The sequence below is a fragment of the Erinaceus europaeus genome, chromosome 4 (genome assembly GCF_950295315.1).
Source record: "Erinaceus europaeus chromosome 4, mEriEur2.1, whole genome shotgun sequence".
NCBI lineage: Eukaryota > Metazoa > Chordata > Mammalia > Eulipotyphla > Erinaceidae > Erinaceus > Erinaceus europaeus.
This window is the reverse complement of record NC_080165.1, coordinates 49,960,646-49,980,266: the sequence shown is the minus strand read 5'-3', so window position 1 is coordinate 49,980,266 and position 19,621 is coordinate 49,960,646. Positions and strand designations below refer to the sequence as shown.

The 19,621-nt window shown below is 38.5% G+C and overlaps 1 protein-coding gene across 5 annotated transcripts in view; it reads left to right on the top strand.

Annotated features, from left to right (window-relative positions):
* The window catches only part of SIRT5 (sirtuin 5), a 51,363-nt gene that overhangs the window by 16,266 nt on the left and 15,476 nt on the right, over nt 1–19,621 (top strand). For 4 of the 5 annotated variants that reach the window (XM_060189341.1, XM_016195292.2, XM_007539262.3 and 1 more), the window contains exons 5-8: nt 10,676–10,763; nt 12,045–12,098; nt 12,994–13,117; nt 15,270–15,385. In XM_060189341.1, coding sequence (XP_060045324.1) covers nt 10,676–10,763; nt 12,045–12,098; nt 12,994–13,117; nt 15,270–15,385 — 382 coding nt within the window. Of the gene's footprint in view, nt 1–10,675; nt 10,764–12,044; nt 12,099–12,993; nt 13,118–15,269; nt 15,386–16,728; nt 17,459–19,621 lie in introns of those variants that run through there. The other variant, XM_060189340.1, reaches the window with a different exon arrangement.

The following is a 19,621-nucleotide window of genomic DNA, read 5'->3' as shown; positions in this document are numbered from 1 at the left end:
GGGAGAGAAAGATAGACACCTGCAGACCTGCTTCACCACCTGTGAAGTGACTCCCCTGCAGGTGGGGATCTGGGGGCTCCAACCGGGGTCCTTATGCCAGTCCTTGCGCTTTGTGCCAAGTGCACTTAACCCGCTGCACTACCACCCAACCCCCCATCTAAACTATCTTTTAGTTAGTTATGAAGACAACTCCACATTGCTTCTGGGTTATGGTGACAACTCCACATTGCTCTTCTTATTTCCTGTAGTATCTGAATGTAGGCTGTGTCATTTGCCACTTCTAGAATATTTTAAACAGGCACAAGAATGCCTATTTATAAAGGTTTATTTTTTTTAAGCATTCAGTATGATGATACAGCCATTTTAATAGGGACTTTCTTGGTTGCGGAGGATGAAAACATTCTTTTAAAGTAGGTAAAAATAAAAGAAGCTCCTTTCATCAAACTGAAGGTGCCATAGGTTTTTATATATACATATCTTTCAAAGATTTATATACTTTTATGAGAGAGATGTACAGAGAGCAAGAAGGAGCTATCACAGCACTGCTCAGCTCTGACTTAGGATGTTGCAGGGGTTAACCTGAGGCATCTGAAGCTTTAGGTTCTATACTCTAATAAACTGAAATATCTCCCTGTCCAGTGCACTATGCTTTTTTGTGTGAAAATAATTTTTAAAGATTATTTATTGTGGCCCAGGATGTGGTGCAATGGATAAAGCACTAGACTCTCAAGCATGAGGTCCCAAGTTCATTCCCTGGCAGCACATGTACCAGCATGATGTCTGGTTCTTTCGCTTTCTCCTCCTGTCTTTCTCATTAATAAATAAAAAAATATTTTTCTAAATCTTATTTATTTACTTATGAGAGAAGAACAGAAAACCAGAACATCACTCTAGTATATATGTTGCCAAGTTTCAAACTCACCACCTGAGAGTACAATATTCTATCCACTGCACCGCTATATATTAATAGTATGTTACAAGGTTATAAGATTATAATGTGTAGTTCCATACATATATGTGTGTATATATATATATATATATATATATGTATATTTTACTTAGAAAATAACCTGCCCAAAGCATCCTATCCTCTTTTATTATCCCTCAGAGAACTTTTTAAAAACTACTTACAGGAAGAACTTGTTAAAAACTTACTAACATACCCATACCAGCTTACTAACACATAGATTTTTAGAAACTATCATTCTCCTGCATGAAAAGAACAAAGTATGAATGAAATGAAATGAAAAAGACATTTCTTAACTATCCAACTCTTTTGAATGACTTGTGAGTGACACTGAGGTAGCCATGTGTAGTTTGTTACAGAATCTGGCTCTTTTTGCTCAGGGGATTGGAGATGTGTCATTTCTCTGTTATGTCTCAGGTTCTCTTTTGAGCTGTTGATGCACATTCTGAAAGCTTTATATTAGCCTTTTTTTTCCCCCTTTTCCCTTTATTGCTGGGGCTTAGTGCCTGCACTATGAATCCACTGCTCCTGGAGGCCACCTTCCCATTTTGTTCCCCTTATTGTCACCCCTGTTGCTGTTGTTGTTGTCATTCTTATTGTTGGATAAGACAGAGAGAAATCAAAAGAGGAGGGGGAGACAGAGAGAGGGAGAAAAAGATAGACACCTGCAGACTTGCTATACCACTGTGAATCGACTGCCCTGCAGGTGGGGAACTGGAGACTCGAACTGGGATCTTCCACCGGTTCTTGCGCTTTTTATGCGATGTGCATTCAACCTGCTGCCTACTGCCCGGCCCCTGATATTGGCCTTTCTTGATCTCACTAATGGGTGTCAGAGAAAGGGTTTGAGAAAACAACCAGAATTTTTTTTTTTAATTTAAGAAAGGATTAATTAACAAAACCATAGGGTAGGAGGGGTACAACTCCGCACAATTCCCACCACCCAATCTCCATATCCCACCCGCTCCCCCGATAGCTTTCCCATTCTCTATCCCTCTGGGAGCATGGACCCAGGGTCACTGTGGGTTGCAGAAGGTAGAAGGTCTGGCTTCTGTAATTGCTTCCCCACTGAACATGGGCGCTGATTGGTCGGTCCATACTTCCAGTCTGCCTCTCTCTTTCCCTAGTAGGGTGTGTCTCTGGGGAAGCTGAGCTCCAGGACACATTGGTGGGGTCTTCAATCTAGGGAAGCCTGGCCAGCATCCTGATGGCATCTTGAACCTGGTGATTGAAAAGAGAGTTAACATACAAAGCCAAACAAGTTGTTGAGCAATCATGAACCCAAAGCTTGGAATAGTGGAGAGGAAGTGTTAGGGGGATACTCACTGCAAACTCTAGTGTAATCCTGCTTTCAGGTATATATTTTGCAGTAGTTTATGGATACGTGTGAACATAGCTCTCTCTCACAGAAACTAGTGTATATCTAGGTTTTGGGACTTTGTTAGAAAGTGAACCACCTGAGATGAAATTAGAGTGTACTATAAAAGGAAAGGTCTCACCCGAGTAATGAAGCTGAAGGGTTGTCATTCCTTCCACACATGAAGTCTCTGGAAACAGTCTGAGGTGAAGCATGTTGAGTTGGCAATCGTTGCGTTGGTTAGGTTGTGATCGGCAGATGCAATATTATTTGGTTTGGATTAGGAGTGGCATATTGGAAAGTGGGCCCTATCCAAGGGTTCCAGGACTGGGGGAAGTAGGAGCTCTATAGTGGAGATGTGAGGTTCCAGCTGTCTTAGGGTTCAAAAAGAGAATCGATAGTTAATGTTATCATCATGTTACTTGGTAATTGGGTTAACTTTGAAAAGTCCTTTTGTTAGGGTTTGCTGTACAGTGCCCAGTATCTTCTATATAGCTGTGCTATTGGATGCTTCTAATCTACTTGGTCTAGGCTTTTGAGAGAGTCCGCATATCAAATACACAGCCTATATATTAAAAAGATTCAGTTTGTGTTTTGAAAACCTTTGAGACATACAATTGATTTTCCCCCTCTCATATTAATTAACTAGTGATTTATATGTCTACATTTTGCTAGGAGTGTACATAAACACCATTCCCACCACCAAAAGACTGTGACCCATTCCTCCCACCCACTCCCACCCCCCACTGGCCCAGGAAGCTGCATGTCTGCCCCTCACCACAGGGCTTTTACTTTGGTGCCCTACTTATAATTTGATCAGGTCCTGCTTTTAGTTTCCCTTTCAGATCTTCTTAGTCAACTTCTGTTGATGAGCGGGATCATCCCATACTCATCTTTATCTTTCTGACTTAGCTCACTTAACATAATTCCTTCTAGCTCTGTCCAAGATGGGTCAGAGAAGGTGGGTTCATTGTTCTTGATAGCTGCATAGTATTCCATTGTGTATATATACCACAGCTTTCTCAGCCACTCATCTGTTGTTGGGCACCTGGGTTGCTTCCAGGTTTTAGCTATTATGAATTGAGCTGCTATGAACATAGGAGTACACACCTCTTTTTGGTTGAGTCTTATGGAGTCCTTGGGGTATAACCCCAGGAGAGGAATTACTGGATCATATGGAAGGTCCATGTCTAACCTTCTGAGAGTTTTCCAGACTGCTCTCCACAGAGGCTGGACCAATTTACATTCCCACCAGCAATGTAAAAGGGTTCCTCTGTCCCCACAGCCTCTCCAGCATTAGTTGCTGCTGTCCTTTTTGATGTATGCCATTCTTACAGGAGTGAGGTGGTATCTTAGTGTTGTCTTAATTTGCATTTCTCTGACAATCAGTGACCTAGAGCAGTTTTTCATATGTTTGTTAGCTTTTTGGATCTCCTCTGTAGTGAATGTTTTGTTCATATCCTCTGCCCATTTTTGGATCTGGTCATTTGCTTTTTTGGTGCTAAGTTTGCTGAGCTCTTTATATATTTTGGTGATTAGTTTCTTGTGTGATGTATGGCATGTGAAGATCTTCTCCCATTCTGTGAGGGGTCTCTCTGTTTGTTTAATAGTTTCGTTGGATGTGCAGAAGCTTTTCAATTTGATGTAGACCCATTGGTTTGTTTCTGCTTTAGTCTTCCTTGCAATTGGATTTGATTCATCAAAGATGTCCTTGAGGTCTAGGTGGGAAAGTGTTTTACCAGTGTTTTCCTCTAAGTATTTGATTGTTTGTGATCTGACATCTAGGTCTTTGATCCATTTGGAGTTGATTTTTGTTTCTGGTGAGATAAAGTGGTACAATTTCATTCTTCTGCATGTTACAACCCAGTTTTCCCAGCACCATTTATTGAAGAGAGCCTTCTTTTTCCATTTAATCCTTTGGGCCCCCTTATCAAAGATTAGATGTACATAGGTGTGGGGATTTATTTCAGGGCTTTCAATTCTGTTCCACTGGTCTGTGTGCCTATTTTTGTTCCAGTACCATGCTGTTTTGATGATGATGGCTTTATAATATAATTTAAGGTCTGGGTGTGTGATGCCTCCATTTCTGTTTCTTTTCCTCAAGATGGTTTTGGAAATTATAGGTGTTTTCAGGTTCCAGATAAATGATTGTAGTGTTTGTTCTATTCTCTTAAAGAAGCTTGGTGCCACTTTGATGGGTATTGCATTAAATTTGTATATGGCTCTGGGGAGAATATTCATTTTGATGATATTTATTCTTCCAATCCATGAGCATGGGATATCTTTCCATTTCTTGGTATCAGTTTCTATTTCCTTGAGTAGTGACTCATAGTTTTCAGCATACAAGTCTTTCACTTCTTTGGTCAACTTTATTCCTAGGTATTTGATTGATTTTGCTGAAACAGTAAATGGGAGTGATTTCTGGATGTCTTCTTCTTCAGATTTAGTGTTTGCATAAAGAAATGCCACTGATTTTTGTACATTGATTTTGTAGCCTGATACCTTGCTATATTGCCTAATAACTTCCAGTAGTTTTCTGCTGGATTCTTATGTTTTTCTATGTATACCATCATATCATCTGCAAATAGTGAGAGCTTGACTTCTTCCCTTCCAATCTGTATTCCTTTGATTTCTTTCTCTTGCCTGATTGCTATGGCAAGAACTTCCAATATTTTGTTGAAGAGTAACGGTGACAGTAGACAGCCCTGTCTAGTCCCCGATCTGAGGGGGAATGCTTTCAGCTTCTGTCCATTGAGTATGACGTTGGCTGTAGGTTTGCTATATATAAACTCCACTATCTTGAGGAATTTCCCATCTATTCCCATTTTTTGTAGAGTTTTGAGCATGAACGGGTGTTGGATTTTGTCAAAGGCTTTCTCTGCATCTATTGAGATAATCATGTGGTTTTTGGCTTTGCTTTTATTGATGTGGTGAATGACATTGATTGATTTACGGATGTTGAACCAACCTTGTATTCCTGGGATGAATCCCACTTGGTCATGATAAACAATCTTTTTGATATGTTGCTGTATCTGGTTGGCCAAGATATTGTTTAATATTTTGGCATCTATGTTCATCAGAGATATTGGTCTGTAGTTTTCCTTTTTTGTTCTGTCCCTATCAGCTTTTGGTATCAGGGTGATGTTGGCTTCATAGAAGGTGGAAGGGAGTATTCCTGTTTCTTCAGTCTTATGGAAAAGCTTAAGAAGTATGAGTACTAACTGTTTCCTGAAAGTTTTGTAGAATTCGTTTGTGAAGCCATCTGGTCCAGGACTTTTGTTGTTGAGGAGATTCTTAATAACGGTTTCAATTTCTTTGTCTGTGATTGGTGCATTTAGATTTTGTAGTTCTTCTTGGTTCAGTTTTGGAAGGGCATATGCTTCTAGGAATTGTTCCATTTCTTCCAGATTCTCTAGCTTGTTCCATTTCTTCCAGATTCTCTAGCTTGGTATAGTTCTTCATAGAAGTTTTGCAGGATTCTCTGGATTTCTGTGGTGTCAGTTGTGATATCTCCTCCGTCGTTTACAATTCTATTAATTTGAGTCTTCTCTCTTTTTTGTTTGGTGAGTCTGGCTAGGGGTTTGTCAATTTTGTTTAATCTTTCAAAGAACCAACATTTGGCTTCATTGATCTTTTATATGATTCTTTTATTTTCGATGTTGTTTACTTCTGCTCGAACTTTAGTGATTTCTGTCCTTCTGGTTGCTTTAGGGTTCCTTTGTTCCTTTTCCTCTAAGTCCTTGAGGTGTGCAGTAAGGTCGTTCATTTGAGCTTCTTCTTGGTGTTTAATACGTGATTGTATGGCTATAAGTTTCCCTCTCAGTACTGCTTTAGCTGTGTCCCAAATATTTTGATAGGTTGTGTCTTCATTTTCATTTGTTTCCAGGAACATTTGAATTTCCTGCTTGAGTGAGTCTCTGACCCAGTGGTTCTTAAGGAGTATGTTGTTTAGTTTCCAAATTCTGTGACTTTTAATAATTTTCTGTTTGTTGTTAAATGTAAGTTTTACTCCACTGTGGTCTGAGAAGATACTTGGGATGATTTCAATGCTCTTGAATTTATTGATGCTGTCTTTGTGTCCTAACATGTGTTCTATCCTTGAGTATGTGTTATGTGGATTTGAAAAAAAGGTGTATTCCAGTTTTTTGGGGTGAAGGAGTCTGAAAATGTTCAAGAGGTCTAGTCTGTCAATCTCTTCATTCAATTCTCTTGTATCTTTATTGGTTCTCTGCTTTGTTGATCTGTCTAAGTGTGAGAGTGGGGTATTGAAGTCTCCCACTATTACTGTATTACTATTGATGAATTTTGAAATTCTTTCAGTAGGTGCTTGATGTATTTAGATGGTCCCTCATTGGGTGCATAAATGTTAATAATTGTTAAGTCTTCTTGGTTGATTGATCCTCTAATCATTATGTAATGTCCTTGCCTATCTTTTATTACTTTATTTAATTTAAAATCTATCGTATCTGAGATGAGAATGGCTGTTCCTGCCCTTTTTTGTGGTCCGTTAGCGTGTATGATAGTTTTCCATCCTTTCACTTTAAGTCTGTGTTTATCTTGTTGTGACAGATGGGATTCTTGCAAGCAGCATATGGTTGGGTTATGTTTTCTGATCCATCCCCCCACCCTGTGCCTTTTGATGGGTGAGTATAAGCCATTGACGTTTATTGATATTATGGATTTAATGTATTGTAGTGCCATTGTTAAAAAAAAAACTTTTTTTGTTTGCTCTGATATATTGCAAGTATTATAGTGATGTTCTTGTTTATAAGAGGTCTTTTAGAACCTCTTTCAGGGCCGGCTTGGTGATGGTTGCCTCCTTTAACTGTTGTTTGTCTAAGAAGGTATTGATCCCTCCATCTAGTTTGAATGAAAGTCTAGCAGGATATATTATCCTTGGTTGAAACCCTTTTTCATTCAGGGCTCCATAGATATCTTGCCATTCCCTTCTGGCTTTAGAGTTTGAGTGGAGAAGTCTGCAGATAATCTTATGGGTTTTCCCTTGTATGTGACTTTTTATTTCTCTCTTGCAGACTTTAGGATCCTTTCTTTATCCTTACTTCTTCTCATTGTGACTATGATGTGTCTTGGTGTCTTCAGGTCTGGGTTGATTCTGTTTGGTACTCTCTGGGCCTCTTGAATCTTGATGTCCTTTCTGTTATTCAGGTCTGGGAAGTTTTCTTGTATTATTTCCTCTAGAATGTTTGCTTCCCCTTCCTCTCTTTCTTTCTCTGGAAGGCCAATTATACGAATGTTACTTCTTTTGAGATCATCCCATATGTCTCTGTTGCTGTTTTCAGTGTCTCTCAATCTCTTTTTAAGCTCTTTCACCTCTTTCTTCGTTTTCTCTAACTCATCCTCTGTCTGATTGATTCTGTTTTCTGCTTCTGTTAGTCTGCTTTCCCTTGCCTCAGCTTCTTTCTTCATTACAGCTATTTCAGCTTTCAGTTCTCTAATTGCCTCAAGATAATCAGTATTTTCCTTGGGGGTCTCAACTGTTGTTTCCCTAATACTGCCATTCCTTTCCTCCAATGTTGTTTTCATTTCTGTGATTAATAAGTTTATTATTGCTTGCATACTTTTCTTATCTATGGTTACTTCTGGCTGATTTATAGTTTCTTCTGGGCTCTTGTCTTCATTCATTGGAGTAGCAGTTTTGTTTTTGATCTACCCATTTTTTTGATTTATGTGTTTCTTTTTTTTTTTATGCTCTGTTGTTCCTCAGTTGTTGTGTCTTGAGTACAAGTAACACTGTACTAAATACCTTTATGACAATTGCACTCACCAACCTCAGGAATTATAGTAGCAACTGAAGCAAGTATTGAAGCAGTTTAATCGTTACCAGTTAGCCAAACAATTTCTCCAGTCCGTGAATAAATAGTAACAAAATCCCAGTGAGGAAGAAAGAGAAAAGAAAGAAAGGATAGCAAGAATAGACAGTTATGCAATTCTACTATCCACTGTATATTCTAGGGGTAACAAGAGGGGAAAGGGAACTAGAGCAGAGATACACACAGAGAGTCCACTCTGAGTCAGATTTCTTCTCCAAAATAATTCACAAATTCAGAAAGGCAAAGAAGAAGGAAGAAGTGTATGACAAGATAAAAAAAAAAAAGAGGCAAGAAAGAGAAAAGGGAAAAGATAAGAAAAAGAGCTGTAATTAAAGAGCAGTGAAAGGAAATTCCCAAATGTGTATCAGTGAATTCAAAAAAGCACACTGTTTGGTGGTGTGGGGGCTGGGGGCTGTGACTTTGGAAGCTGTAGGATTAAGGAAGAAAGGATGACAATAATGAGAAAAAGAAAAAAAATAAAATAAAGAGAGAGAGAAAAAAAGAAAAAGATAAGAAAAAGAACAGTCATAAAAGGGCAGTGAAAGGAAAGGGGTTTTTATGTATTTATTTTTAATTATTTAATTAGCTATGTGGGGTGAGGTTGGGGGGGGTTGGCTGCTTAGAAAGAAAAAAGGCCAGAGGTTTCAGAAGGGTATAGACTTAGAATTAATGATACTCCCTGATCGGACAGGAATTTGGTAAAGAAAAGGAGCTCCTAGCAGGGGATCCTGCTAGGAGCTGGTCCCCAGGGACTGGTTATGGGGGGGGTAGGGGTGGGGAAGGAGGTATGCTTAGAAATTAAAAGGAAGAAAAAAAATTTTTTCCCCTTTTTTCCTACTCTAATTCTTAACCCAAATTAAGTTATAGTCACCTCCTTGGTGTCACCGCTAGGACCCCTTATTGGCTGACCTACTAAAGGCAGAAAATCCTACCATTTCCAGGAGATGTGGTCAGAGCTCAGCCACTAGCAGCTTCTCAGTCCGCCATCTTCCGGGAACCTCCCCAACAACCAGAATTTATTTCTTCTCCTAAGCATCAGTGATCTGGCTGCTAAAATGTGTAGGGGTTGCCTTTGTCAAGACAGGTAGTGGAGCATAGCAACCCGGTCACCACTTGTTGCATTCTCAGAGCTATCCTTCTGTGAGTCCATGCCAACACAGGTTGCGATAACCATATCATGCCCTTTATCCAGCCAGTCATAATGGAAAGACACATCCAACCTGCAGAGTTAGGGAGAAAAGATGATCCTACAAAACTGACAAAATTGGTAGATTGGTTTAGGAAAATGAGGAACCTAGAGTGAACTCGATGTCATCAGTCCGCTCGCTAGCTTTCTCTTTCTCTCAGCTGATTTTTTCTGAGTTAATCTCACTTCCCCCGCCATCAATCTGCCTCTTATACCAGTGTAGGTAGCTTCTAATGGTTCCAGGCCTTCTCTAGTTATTTTCTCAGAAAATAAACTTCTGGTTGACTTTGCTTGGATCACGTACTTTTATTTTGACAAAATATCTCTTCTAAGGAGATTAGGTGCTGTGATTAGTCCAGTCTAGAACATTTATACAGGTTTGTACTCTGGAATGTGCTTGATAATGCCATCAGCTCAGAATGGGATATAGGAGAGATGGTTCTCCAAAGAAGTGATACAGGACAGAATGGGGCAGTGAGTGTGTACCATAGCACGTGATAATCTTTACAGCAGTGTGTGTATATGGTGAATATCTTATTAAGTGTGATTACTGTTAGTGGTTTAGCTCATAAATTATTACAATTTTTTTAAATGATTTTATTGGGGTTGGTCCAGCTCGTGGTGCAGCTAGTAAGGCACATAAGTTACCATGTGTGAGGATTCAGGTTCAGGCACCTGCTTCCTACCTGCAGCTGGGAAGCTTCATGAGTAGTGGAGCGGGCTGCAGGTGGTTCTTCATCTCCTTTTCCCCTTCTTACTTTATTTCTCTCTATCATAATTTTAAAAAAAAATAAGGAAAAATGGTTACCAGGAGTGGTGGATTTGTCATGCAGGCACCAAGTCCCAGTGATAATCCTAGTTGGAAAAAAAAAAAAATATATATATATATATATATATATATATATTAATTGATTGTTTAGTCCTTGATCTATTTTGGATAGGAGATTCAAGCTTTATTAAATCTAAATTAAGACTTTCTAAATATATCCGAAGCTATCAACCATTATCAGTTATGGCCTTAGGTTTAATTTGGTTTCATCTATCTGCTGACAATTTTCATTCCATGTTAACACAATTCAAGGTAATTTGAGAGTTTCTTAGTAGTGTATTTAGCTATTTTAACTACCCTCTCTCTTCTCTAGATTATAAAGTTCCAGAAGGCAGATGCTGTTGGTCTGTGCCATAGTACTACATGCCGTTATATTCCCTGTGATAACTATGATAACTCATTTCCTAAAATGAACATATAAAAATGAAATTATTTTATACTCTTTAGACATGAAGATGGTTTCTTTTGATTATACTGAATTCTTATCTTAATTTGTGTTTTTCAGGTAGCTTATTTAAAACTCGATGTACCTCTTGTGGAGTTGTGACTGAAAATTACAAGAGTCCAGTTTGTCCAGCTTTAGCAGGAAAAGGGTAACCATACCACACGACAGAATCAGCACTTGTTTTTTCTAAGTTGAATATATTATCGTGTAATAGAATACTTTATTATCTTTTCATAGATATTTATGAGAAATAATAATAGATGTGGTACTACCAGTAGATAAAAAAATATTATGCCCATAATTTATAGTGTTCAATGAAAATTACAGGATGTTAAGGCCATACAATATGATTCCAACTTTTTTTTTTTGTAGAACTAGGGTCTTATGCCTCAGACATGCACTATTTCACTTCTCCAAGTCGCTTTTTTAAATTCAGATATAGAGAGACACAGAGTGACACAGAGAGCATGAGAAACAATACAGCACTGGAGCTTCCTCCACTGCCATTGTGTTGGGACTTGAACCTGGGCCTGCAAATGGCAATGCAGATACTCTACCTAGTGAGCTATCTTTCTGACCCTAACTCTAATTTTGAAAACCACACATGTGTACATAACATTTTGATGTATCTTTGTACAGATAAAAGACCAGAAGAAAATATAACAAAATATTAACAGTGATTATCAAGAGTGGGGGGATTATGGAATTAAAAAAAAATTTCTTTATATCTTTCACATTTGTAAGGTGGACATCTACTATTATTATAAGTAGGGAGAAATTAGTTGACTCAAAATACTGAGGAAACTTTTAAAAATGTATTTTATTTATTTATTTTTCCTTTTATTGCCCTTATTGTTTTTTATTGTTGTTGTAGTTATTATTGTTGTTGATGTCATCATTGTTGGACAGGACAAAGAGAAATGGAGAGAGAAGGGGAAGACAGAGAGGGAAAGAAAGATAGACACCTACAGACCTGCTTCACCACCTGTGAAGCAACTCCCCTGCTGGTGGGGAACCGGGGGCTGGAACCAGGATCCTTCCTCTGGTCCTTGCACTTTGCACCACGTGCGCTTAACCCTCTATGCTACTGCCAGACTTCCACTGAGGAAACTTTTACTGAGCCACTTTAAATTAGTATAAATTATACGGTGTATTATATTACTTAATTACAGAAGATTTAAATTATGTAGACATGTAAACTATAAATCCCTCCTTAGCACATCGTCTGTATCCCCACCCCATACACAAATTTCTTGAGGTAAAAGCCCCTAGTAGTTATTTGTTGTTTATTTTCTCTTCTAAACCAGCACACACTAATTCGGAGTCTTGCATTCTATACCGCCAGACAGATACACAAACACAGTGTGTTATGTTACTTTTTTAGTTTTTGATTTACTGATGACATCTAAAAATATACTGTTTGTTTCAGTGCTCCAGAACCCGAAGCTCAAGATGCCAGAATCCCAGTAGAGAAGCTTCCCAGGTGGGAGAAAACAACAACAACAAACAAATAACAAAACAAAACCTTTGATCTATATTTAGTATTCCACAGTGAAAAAAAGAAGAGAAAATTAGGACTCAGAATCTGTTTATCTGGTGTGGTGCCTCTTAAATGCACAAATACCAAAACCAGCCAGCCCTGATCTATGGGGCATAGATTCAAAGTACAAAGACAGGGAACTGCTTTCTTGAAACCCTTTTTGGCTTTTTGTTACATCAGTGGTAGGATTATTTGGGGAAAATTGGTGACATTCTTCTGCTACATGTGCTTACCCAGTGTACATGAAGATAAAGGCTGGAAACCTATAATCAGTTATTAAATGTTAGGTCCTGTCATTTTAGTTCTTCTTGTCAGGGAGAAAGCCACAGCACTGAAGCGTCCTGCACGGTGGGAAGGGCCAGACTCCTACCTGGGTCGTTCACATGGGTTATTAATGTTATTAATCCATGGCTTGCAAGCACAACTCTGTGTAGATTTAAAAAAAAAAAAGTCTAGATTATTTTTTTTTCCATCTCAGTACTTCACTGCTATAATCTGATTTTTTTCTGATAGTGACAGATGGGAGGGAGGAATAGATAAAATAGTGCTGAAGCTTCTCTCAGTGTGGTAAGAAGCTGGGCTCGCACCTCGGTTGCACACTTGACAAAGCAGGCACCTCTCAGGTGAGCTATCATGTGGGGTCCCTATGAAGGCTTTTCAAAACTGGACTTTTAAGCAGTATTTCCAAAGTCTTTCATAGAGTATTAACCCCATGTGATGTTGACAACCATAACTTGAAAAAGAAGGTATGCTGAAATAAATATGGCGATACTCAGCTGAATTCACTGAGGCAGGAAAGTAGTCTGTATATTTTTTTAAAAGTGTAATATTCTTACAGGTGTGAAGAGGCAGGTTGTGGGGGCCTACTGCGACCTCACGTAGTCTGGTTTGGTGAGAACCTGGATCCAACAATTTTGGAAGAGGTTGACAGAGAGCTGTCCCTCTGTGATTTGTGTCTCGTGGTAAGTCATACACTGCCCAATACCCTGGACGTTCTGCAACACTAGGGCTGGAGTGAAGTTGTTTCCTCCTTTCCCCTTCCTTTCTTTTCTTCCTCCCTCCTCTCCTCTCTCCTTTCATCCTTCCCTGCTTTTTAAAAAACATTTATTATTATTATTATTTTTAATGAGAGAGATCAGAGTATTACTAAATTCTGACCTATAGAGGTAAGAGTGATTGGGCCTGGTGCTTCTGGGACCTGAGACATACAAAACCTGTGCTCTAACATGTTAAACTATCTCCTCCCATCACTTTTCTTTCTCTTAAGATGTTCATTAGAGGGCAGGGGAAAAATAACATAATGCTTATGCTAAGAGACTTATGCCTGAGGCTTCAAGTTTCCAGATTCAATCTCCTGCACCACTGTAAACCAGAGCTGAGCTGTGCTCTGGTAAAGAAAGAAAAGCTAACAAACAACGAATAAGTATTGATCGTATTCTTATGTTTCTTGAACATAAGGAAATGCCAGCCCTCTCCCCCCAAGAAGGAAATAGCTTGTTATTGATTTTTAAAATAATACATTCTCATAAAAATTTTAACTGAGTGAACTGGGAGGTGGCAGAGTGGATAAAGCATTGGACTCTTAAGCATGAGGTCCTGAGTTCAATCCCCAGCAGCACATGTACCAGAGTGGTGTCTGGTTCTTTCTCTCTTTCCTATCAGTCTCATGAATAAATAAATTCTTAAAAAAATTTTTTTAACTGAAAAGATTTCAAAAGGTCTAAAATTGTAAAGTGGTAATTAGAAATCATCAGTGGTTATACTATCCAGAAAGAGTCACTGTTAGCATTTGGTATGTTTTCTTCAATTCAAAGATGAATGAACAGTGGTCTGGGGCCAAGTCCAACCTGCCACTTGCTTGTTTGGTTTTGTTTTGTTTTTGATAGAGACAGAAGGGGAGGAGTGGAAGAGAAGAAATCACAGCACTGAAATTTTCTTAAATATGGTAGGGGTTGGGCTTGAATCTGGATTGTGCACATGACAAAGCACGATCCAAGTGAGTTATTTTTGCCAGCATGCATCCTGCTTTTATAAATAAAGTTTGATTGGAACACAGCCATGTCCTTTCTTCTATGTACTGTCAGTGGCTGCTTTCACACCATCATGGTTGGTTTTAGTGTTTGTAACAAAGACCATATGGCAAAAACCTAAAATACAAACCGAAAAAGTTTGCTCCTCTGGTCTAGACTTTTTTATTATGCGTATGTGGGCATATTGGTTAAAGTTCAAAATGAAGTCATATTTTGTTTTGAAACTCCTTTATTCATGTAACAGTTCACTTAGCACATACCATGTCAGTACATCCAAATCTATATCATCTTAATTGATTACATGGTGTTCTGTTGTATGGATGTACAGTGATATATTTAATCAATCCTTTGTCACTGAAAATTGATGTTGCCTCAAGTTATGATGAATATCCTTATATATCTCTTAGTATCTTCTTCACATTATTTACTGGGGCAGATTGCCTAGAAGTGGAACTAGTTGGATAAAGGAGAGCTATATTTCAAATATTGCCAAATTTCCTTAGCCCATCTTTGAAAGCAGAGGTGCAGTTTCATGGATGTGTAGTCATTCAGTCAGTATTTACTGAGTGTCTGTCAGAGTTGAGTACAGTATCAGTTTCATAATTGATGAATAAGTGAGAAAATCTGGTTTATGAAACATTCTTTTCCTTTCAGCCTTGTTAATAAAAATGCTTCTGGGCATTGGGGTAATAGGATTATAAATGACATATATGTTATGTTTTTTTTTCTTTGAATTATCTAACTTGGCAAAAATAGCAAGGTATTATTGGTATCATTTTAAAGAGCAGAAACAAAGATAAAATGAACCCCCAGCAGGTAAAGATTGAGGCATTTCTTTTCCATTCTCTGCATTTGCACAACCTTCCTTTTTATATCACACATTCTTCCTGAATGTCAGTGGTCAACCAAAGCATGCATTTACTTCCCGCATGTCCCTTCAACACTCTCCACTCATCCCCTTGTGCTTACCTTTCCTCAGACCTACAACCACAAACCCAAGTTCACTTAAGGTTTTCTGGGGGCGAAATCTAGTGTTCTCTCCATATTATAGTCATTTGTCTGTTTCCTTTTGTTTACTTTGTAGGTGGGGACTTCCTCTGTGGTTTATCCTGCTGCCATGTTTGCCCCCCAGGTATCTGCAAGGGGAGTCCCAGTAGCTGAATTTAACATGGAAACCACTCCAGCCACCAACCGATTCAGGTACAGGGTCAGTCAGGGTGGGGAATGGAAAGAGGTGAGCAGGTTTAGACATGGTCACCTGAGCTGACTTTTGTCTAGCTTCTAAATTAAAAATAAATAAATTAAAAAAAAAAAATATATATATATATATATATATTCTGTTTTCTTATTTGCAGTGTGGGTGCTTTTTTTTTTTAAAGATTTAAAAAAAATTTTTTTAAATATTTATTTTATTTATTTATTCCCTTTTGTTGCCCTTGTTGTTTTTTTTATTGTTGTAGCTATTATTGTTGTTGTCGTTGTTAGATAGGACAGAGAGAAATGGAGAGGGGAGGGGAAGACAGAGAGGAGGAGAGAAAGATAGACACCTGCAGACCTGCTTCACCGCCTGTGAAGCGACTCCCCTGCAGGTGGGGAGCCGGGGTTCGAACCGGGATCCTTAAGTGTGGGTGCTTTTATGAATGAGCAAAGTATCACAAACTGTAGACTAGCTTGAATATATATATATATATATATATATATATATATATATAAAATTATTTATTTGTTTATTTATTTTTTTTACCAGAGCACTGCTCAGCTCTGGCTTATGGTGGCACTGGTTATTAAACCTGGGCTCAGGCATGGAACTTTTTTTTTTTTTTTTCATAACCATTATGTTATCTCCCCAGACTGCTTGATCATATTTCTCTACAGGATATTTGCCACAGAGCTTTTTCTTCTTTGTGTGTGTTTTGTTTTGGAAACTACTCTTTGATTCTTTGAACATTGTTTCCGTTGGTGTTTCTGTAGACTAGATTTAACAGTGGGTTCTAGTTGTACATAAGCCATATGTTCAATAAGTTTGTCTTAGAGATATCCATGCAGAATTTTATGACCTGTTGTTTTCACAGTAAGGCTACTATGTACTAAGCCTATTTCTCAAATGTGTATAAAAAAAGTATAGATTCAAAGAAGAAAAAAAGTATAGGTTTACTATAGCATTTTTTTTTAGTTTAATTTTTTCTTTCACTTGGTATTTTCACTTTTCTTTCTTTTTCCAACCCCTCCTATTTTGTCTTCTTTGGCTTGCAAAGTCTTATAAATATAATTCCTTTTTTGTATAAGGTAAGAATATAAATAACTAATAAGTGACACGAATAAGTATAACATAAAACTTCACTGAAATTTCTTGTCATGACATTCATAAGTGCTTTTTATATAAGCTGAATATTTAAAAATACTGGTAACTGGATACCATCCCATGAACTTCTTGTATAATTGGTCTAGGTGTAGCATTAAAGTGTTCATTAAGTTCAGTTTAATCCATTTTTTCTGTGCCATATCCTCCAATCCATTTTTATTCTAATGTGGTTTCTTTTCAGTCACTTGGTCTCCAGTTCTTCACTAGTGAATATAAATAATTAAAACATAGGGGCTGCCACTAGGGAAAGATAGGGACAGGCTACGTGTATGGATCCACCTATCATCACCCATGTTCAGCAGAGGAGCAATTACAGAAGCCAGACCATCCACCTTCTGCACCCCCTAATGATCCTGGGTCCATGCTTCCAGAGGGATAAAGAATAGGAAAGCTTTCAAAGGAGGGGATGGGATGTGGAACTCTTGGTGGAATTGTATGGAATTGTACCCCTCTCACCCTATGGTCTTATCGGTAGTTTTTATTTTATTAATAAATTAAAAAAAAAAACCATCGGGGCTGGGAAGATAGTATAATGGCTATTCAGAAGACTTTTGTGTCTGAAGCTCTATGATCCCAGGTTTAGTCCCCAGCACCATGATAAACAGAGTTGGTCAGTGCTCTGGTTTGTTCTATATGTCTTTATCTCTCTCTCATTAAAAAATAAACAAATACACACACACACACACACACACACACACACACACACACACACACACACAGCATCCTTGAATAGAAGTAAGGAAATAAGGTAGTGGAGAAGGAACCCAGCCCAAGTAAAGAGTTAACACTGCTTCTCATATCCTGGACTGGCCATCAGGTTCTGGGCATCCACTGTGTTTGGTTCTGGAGGTCACATGTTTTTGTGTGAAAGGAATCTGTACTTGGTAGTTCTTTCTAAAGTCAAAAACCGATTTAAGACATGTCATGTATATCATTATACAAGTTGAACCTTGGGGGCTGGGTTGTGGCACACCTGGCTGTGTGCATGTTTTACAAGTTGAACCTTCTAAAAGCACACATCAGTTTTAGTTCCTGTTCATTAAAAAGAAAAAAAAAATGTTTTTAGTATTGCCACTAGGGTTACTGCTAGGGCTCGGTGTTGATACTATGAATCCAATGCTCCAGCAGCCATTTTTTCCTCATTTTTTTTTTTCCTTTCTAATTTTCATTCTAGGACAGAGAGAAACTGAGAGAGGGTGGAGAGATAGAAAGAGAAAAAGAAAGACACTTGCAGATTTGCTTCACTGCTCATGAAGTGGACCCCCTGCAGATGGGGAGCTAGGGCTCAAACCTGGGTCCTTGCCCGCGGTATGTGCACTTTACCAGGTGCACAACCACTCTGCCCGCTCAACCCCCACTCCTGCTGTCATCCTGAACTTCCCACCCTGAAAGTCAGTGGTGTCTCTGTTGTGTTCAGACAAACTGCTAGTTGGAAACTTTGATCAGTTTGACAAGCTACTCATTGACATATCATAAGAACCATCATTTGTTGGCTTCTCTGGCAAATAGCAGAGGCTCTCTATACTACTCTTTGGAAATTACTCCAGATGTGTAACTCACCAACAGACCTGTCAATGCTTTTTTAAAACTTAGTATTATCAAAGCTGATGTTTTAGTAAAAAAAAAAAAAAAAATTGGGAGCTGGGTGGTGACGCACCAGGTTAAGCACACATAGTACAAAGCTCAAGGACCTGGGTTCAAGCCCCATCCCCCACCTGCAGCGAGGACACTTCACAAGTGGTGAAGCAGGTCTGTAGATGTCTATCTTTCTCCCTCTCTATTTTCTTCTCCCCTCTTAATATCTCTCTGTCCTGTTGAATAAAATGAAAAAAATAAATCAAGGAAAATATGGCCCCCAGGAGTGGTGGGTTCATAATGTTGGCACCAAGTCCAAGCAATTGGAGGCAAAAAAAAAAAAAGATATATAGATTTGTTTATTTATTAACAAGAGAGAGAGAGATGGGAAGAAGAAAACCAGAGCTTCGCTCCTGCGTATGTAATATTGAAGATTAAACTCAGGACTTCATATATGCAGGTTCACCACTCTATCACTTATACTACCTCCTAGGCTGTCAAACTGATATTTGCTGGTAGTCATCTTCTCATCTATGACGGTTTGTCAAATGGGGAAACCAGGCCGAGACCATTTGAGTGGCAAACTTACTGTGGGAACTGAGATGCCAGGAATCAAACACAGGGACTCCTAAGTGGGAGGCTGAGCTAGTACCTCCCCTGTTTAAACACACAGTTTAGCAATGGCTGAATTTTCTTTCACAGCTCATATGTAATCAGTTTGGGTTGAATTTTAGGATAGGAGTCTGCAAATTGCCTATAGGTCAGATTCACCCACCACCCATGGCCATGTGTTAATGCATTATTTATGACTTGCTTTGCACTACAGCAATAGAATTGAATAGTTGCAACAGTGAATTAAAGCTTAAAATATTATTCTCTGACTTGTTCCTAAAAAAACAAAAGTTGCATCTAACAAGATTCCTTAGGCCTTGCACAAGGTACTTAGATTCTTTGCCCCACTTATAATTTAGAGGCAGAGCCATAGACTTTTCCTCCTACTGAAATCTATTAATATTTTGAGGTGTTAAGTAGTTCCAGTTTTGTTTTTGTCATTTTTCCCATTTCTGACGGTTATCTTAAATGATCTCTGCAAATCCATGACTTAAATAGTAATGCTAGGCAGTTTGGGGTTTAATGATGTAATAGTGCTCTTTTTTTCTTTTTGAAGATTTTCTTTTTTTTTTTGTATATGAATTTATTTTTATTTGATAGGATAGAGATAAGTTTAGAGAGAAGGGAGAAACACTTGCAACACTGCATAACAGCTCATGAAGCTTCTGCCCTACAGGTGGGGACCAAGGGCTTGAGCCCGGGTCCTTGCATGTGATAGCATGTGCACAAAAGCAGATGTGCCACTGCCTGGCCCCTGAAGTTAAAAATGATTTTTATTGTTAGTGATTTAACTAAAAAAGAAACTAGCCTGTCTTCCAAGGACTCTGGGTTTAATGCAGTAAGGGAGATGCACCGCAGAGGAACCCCAGGGCATGCTATTAGAAGTC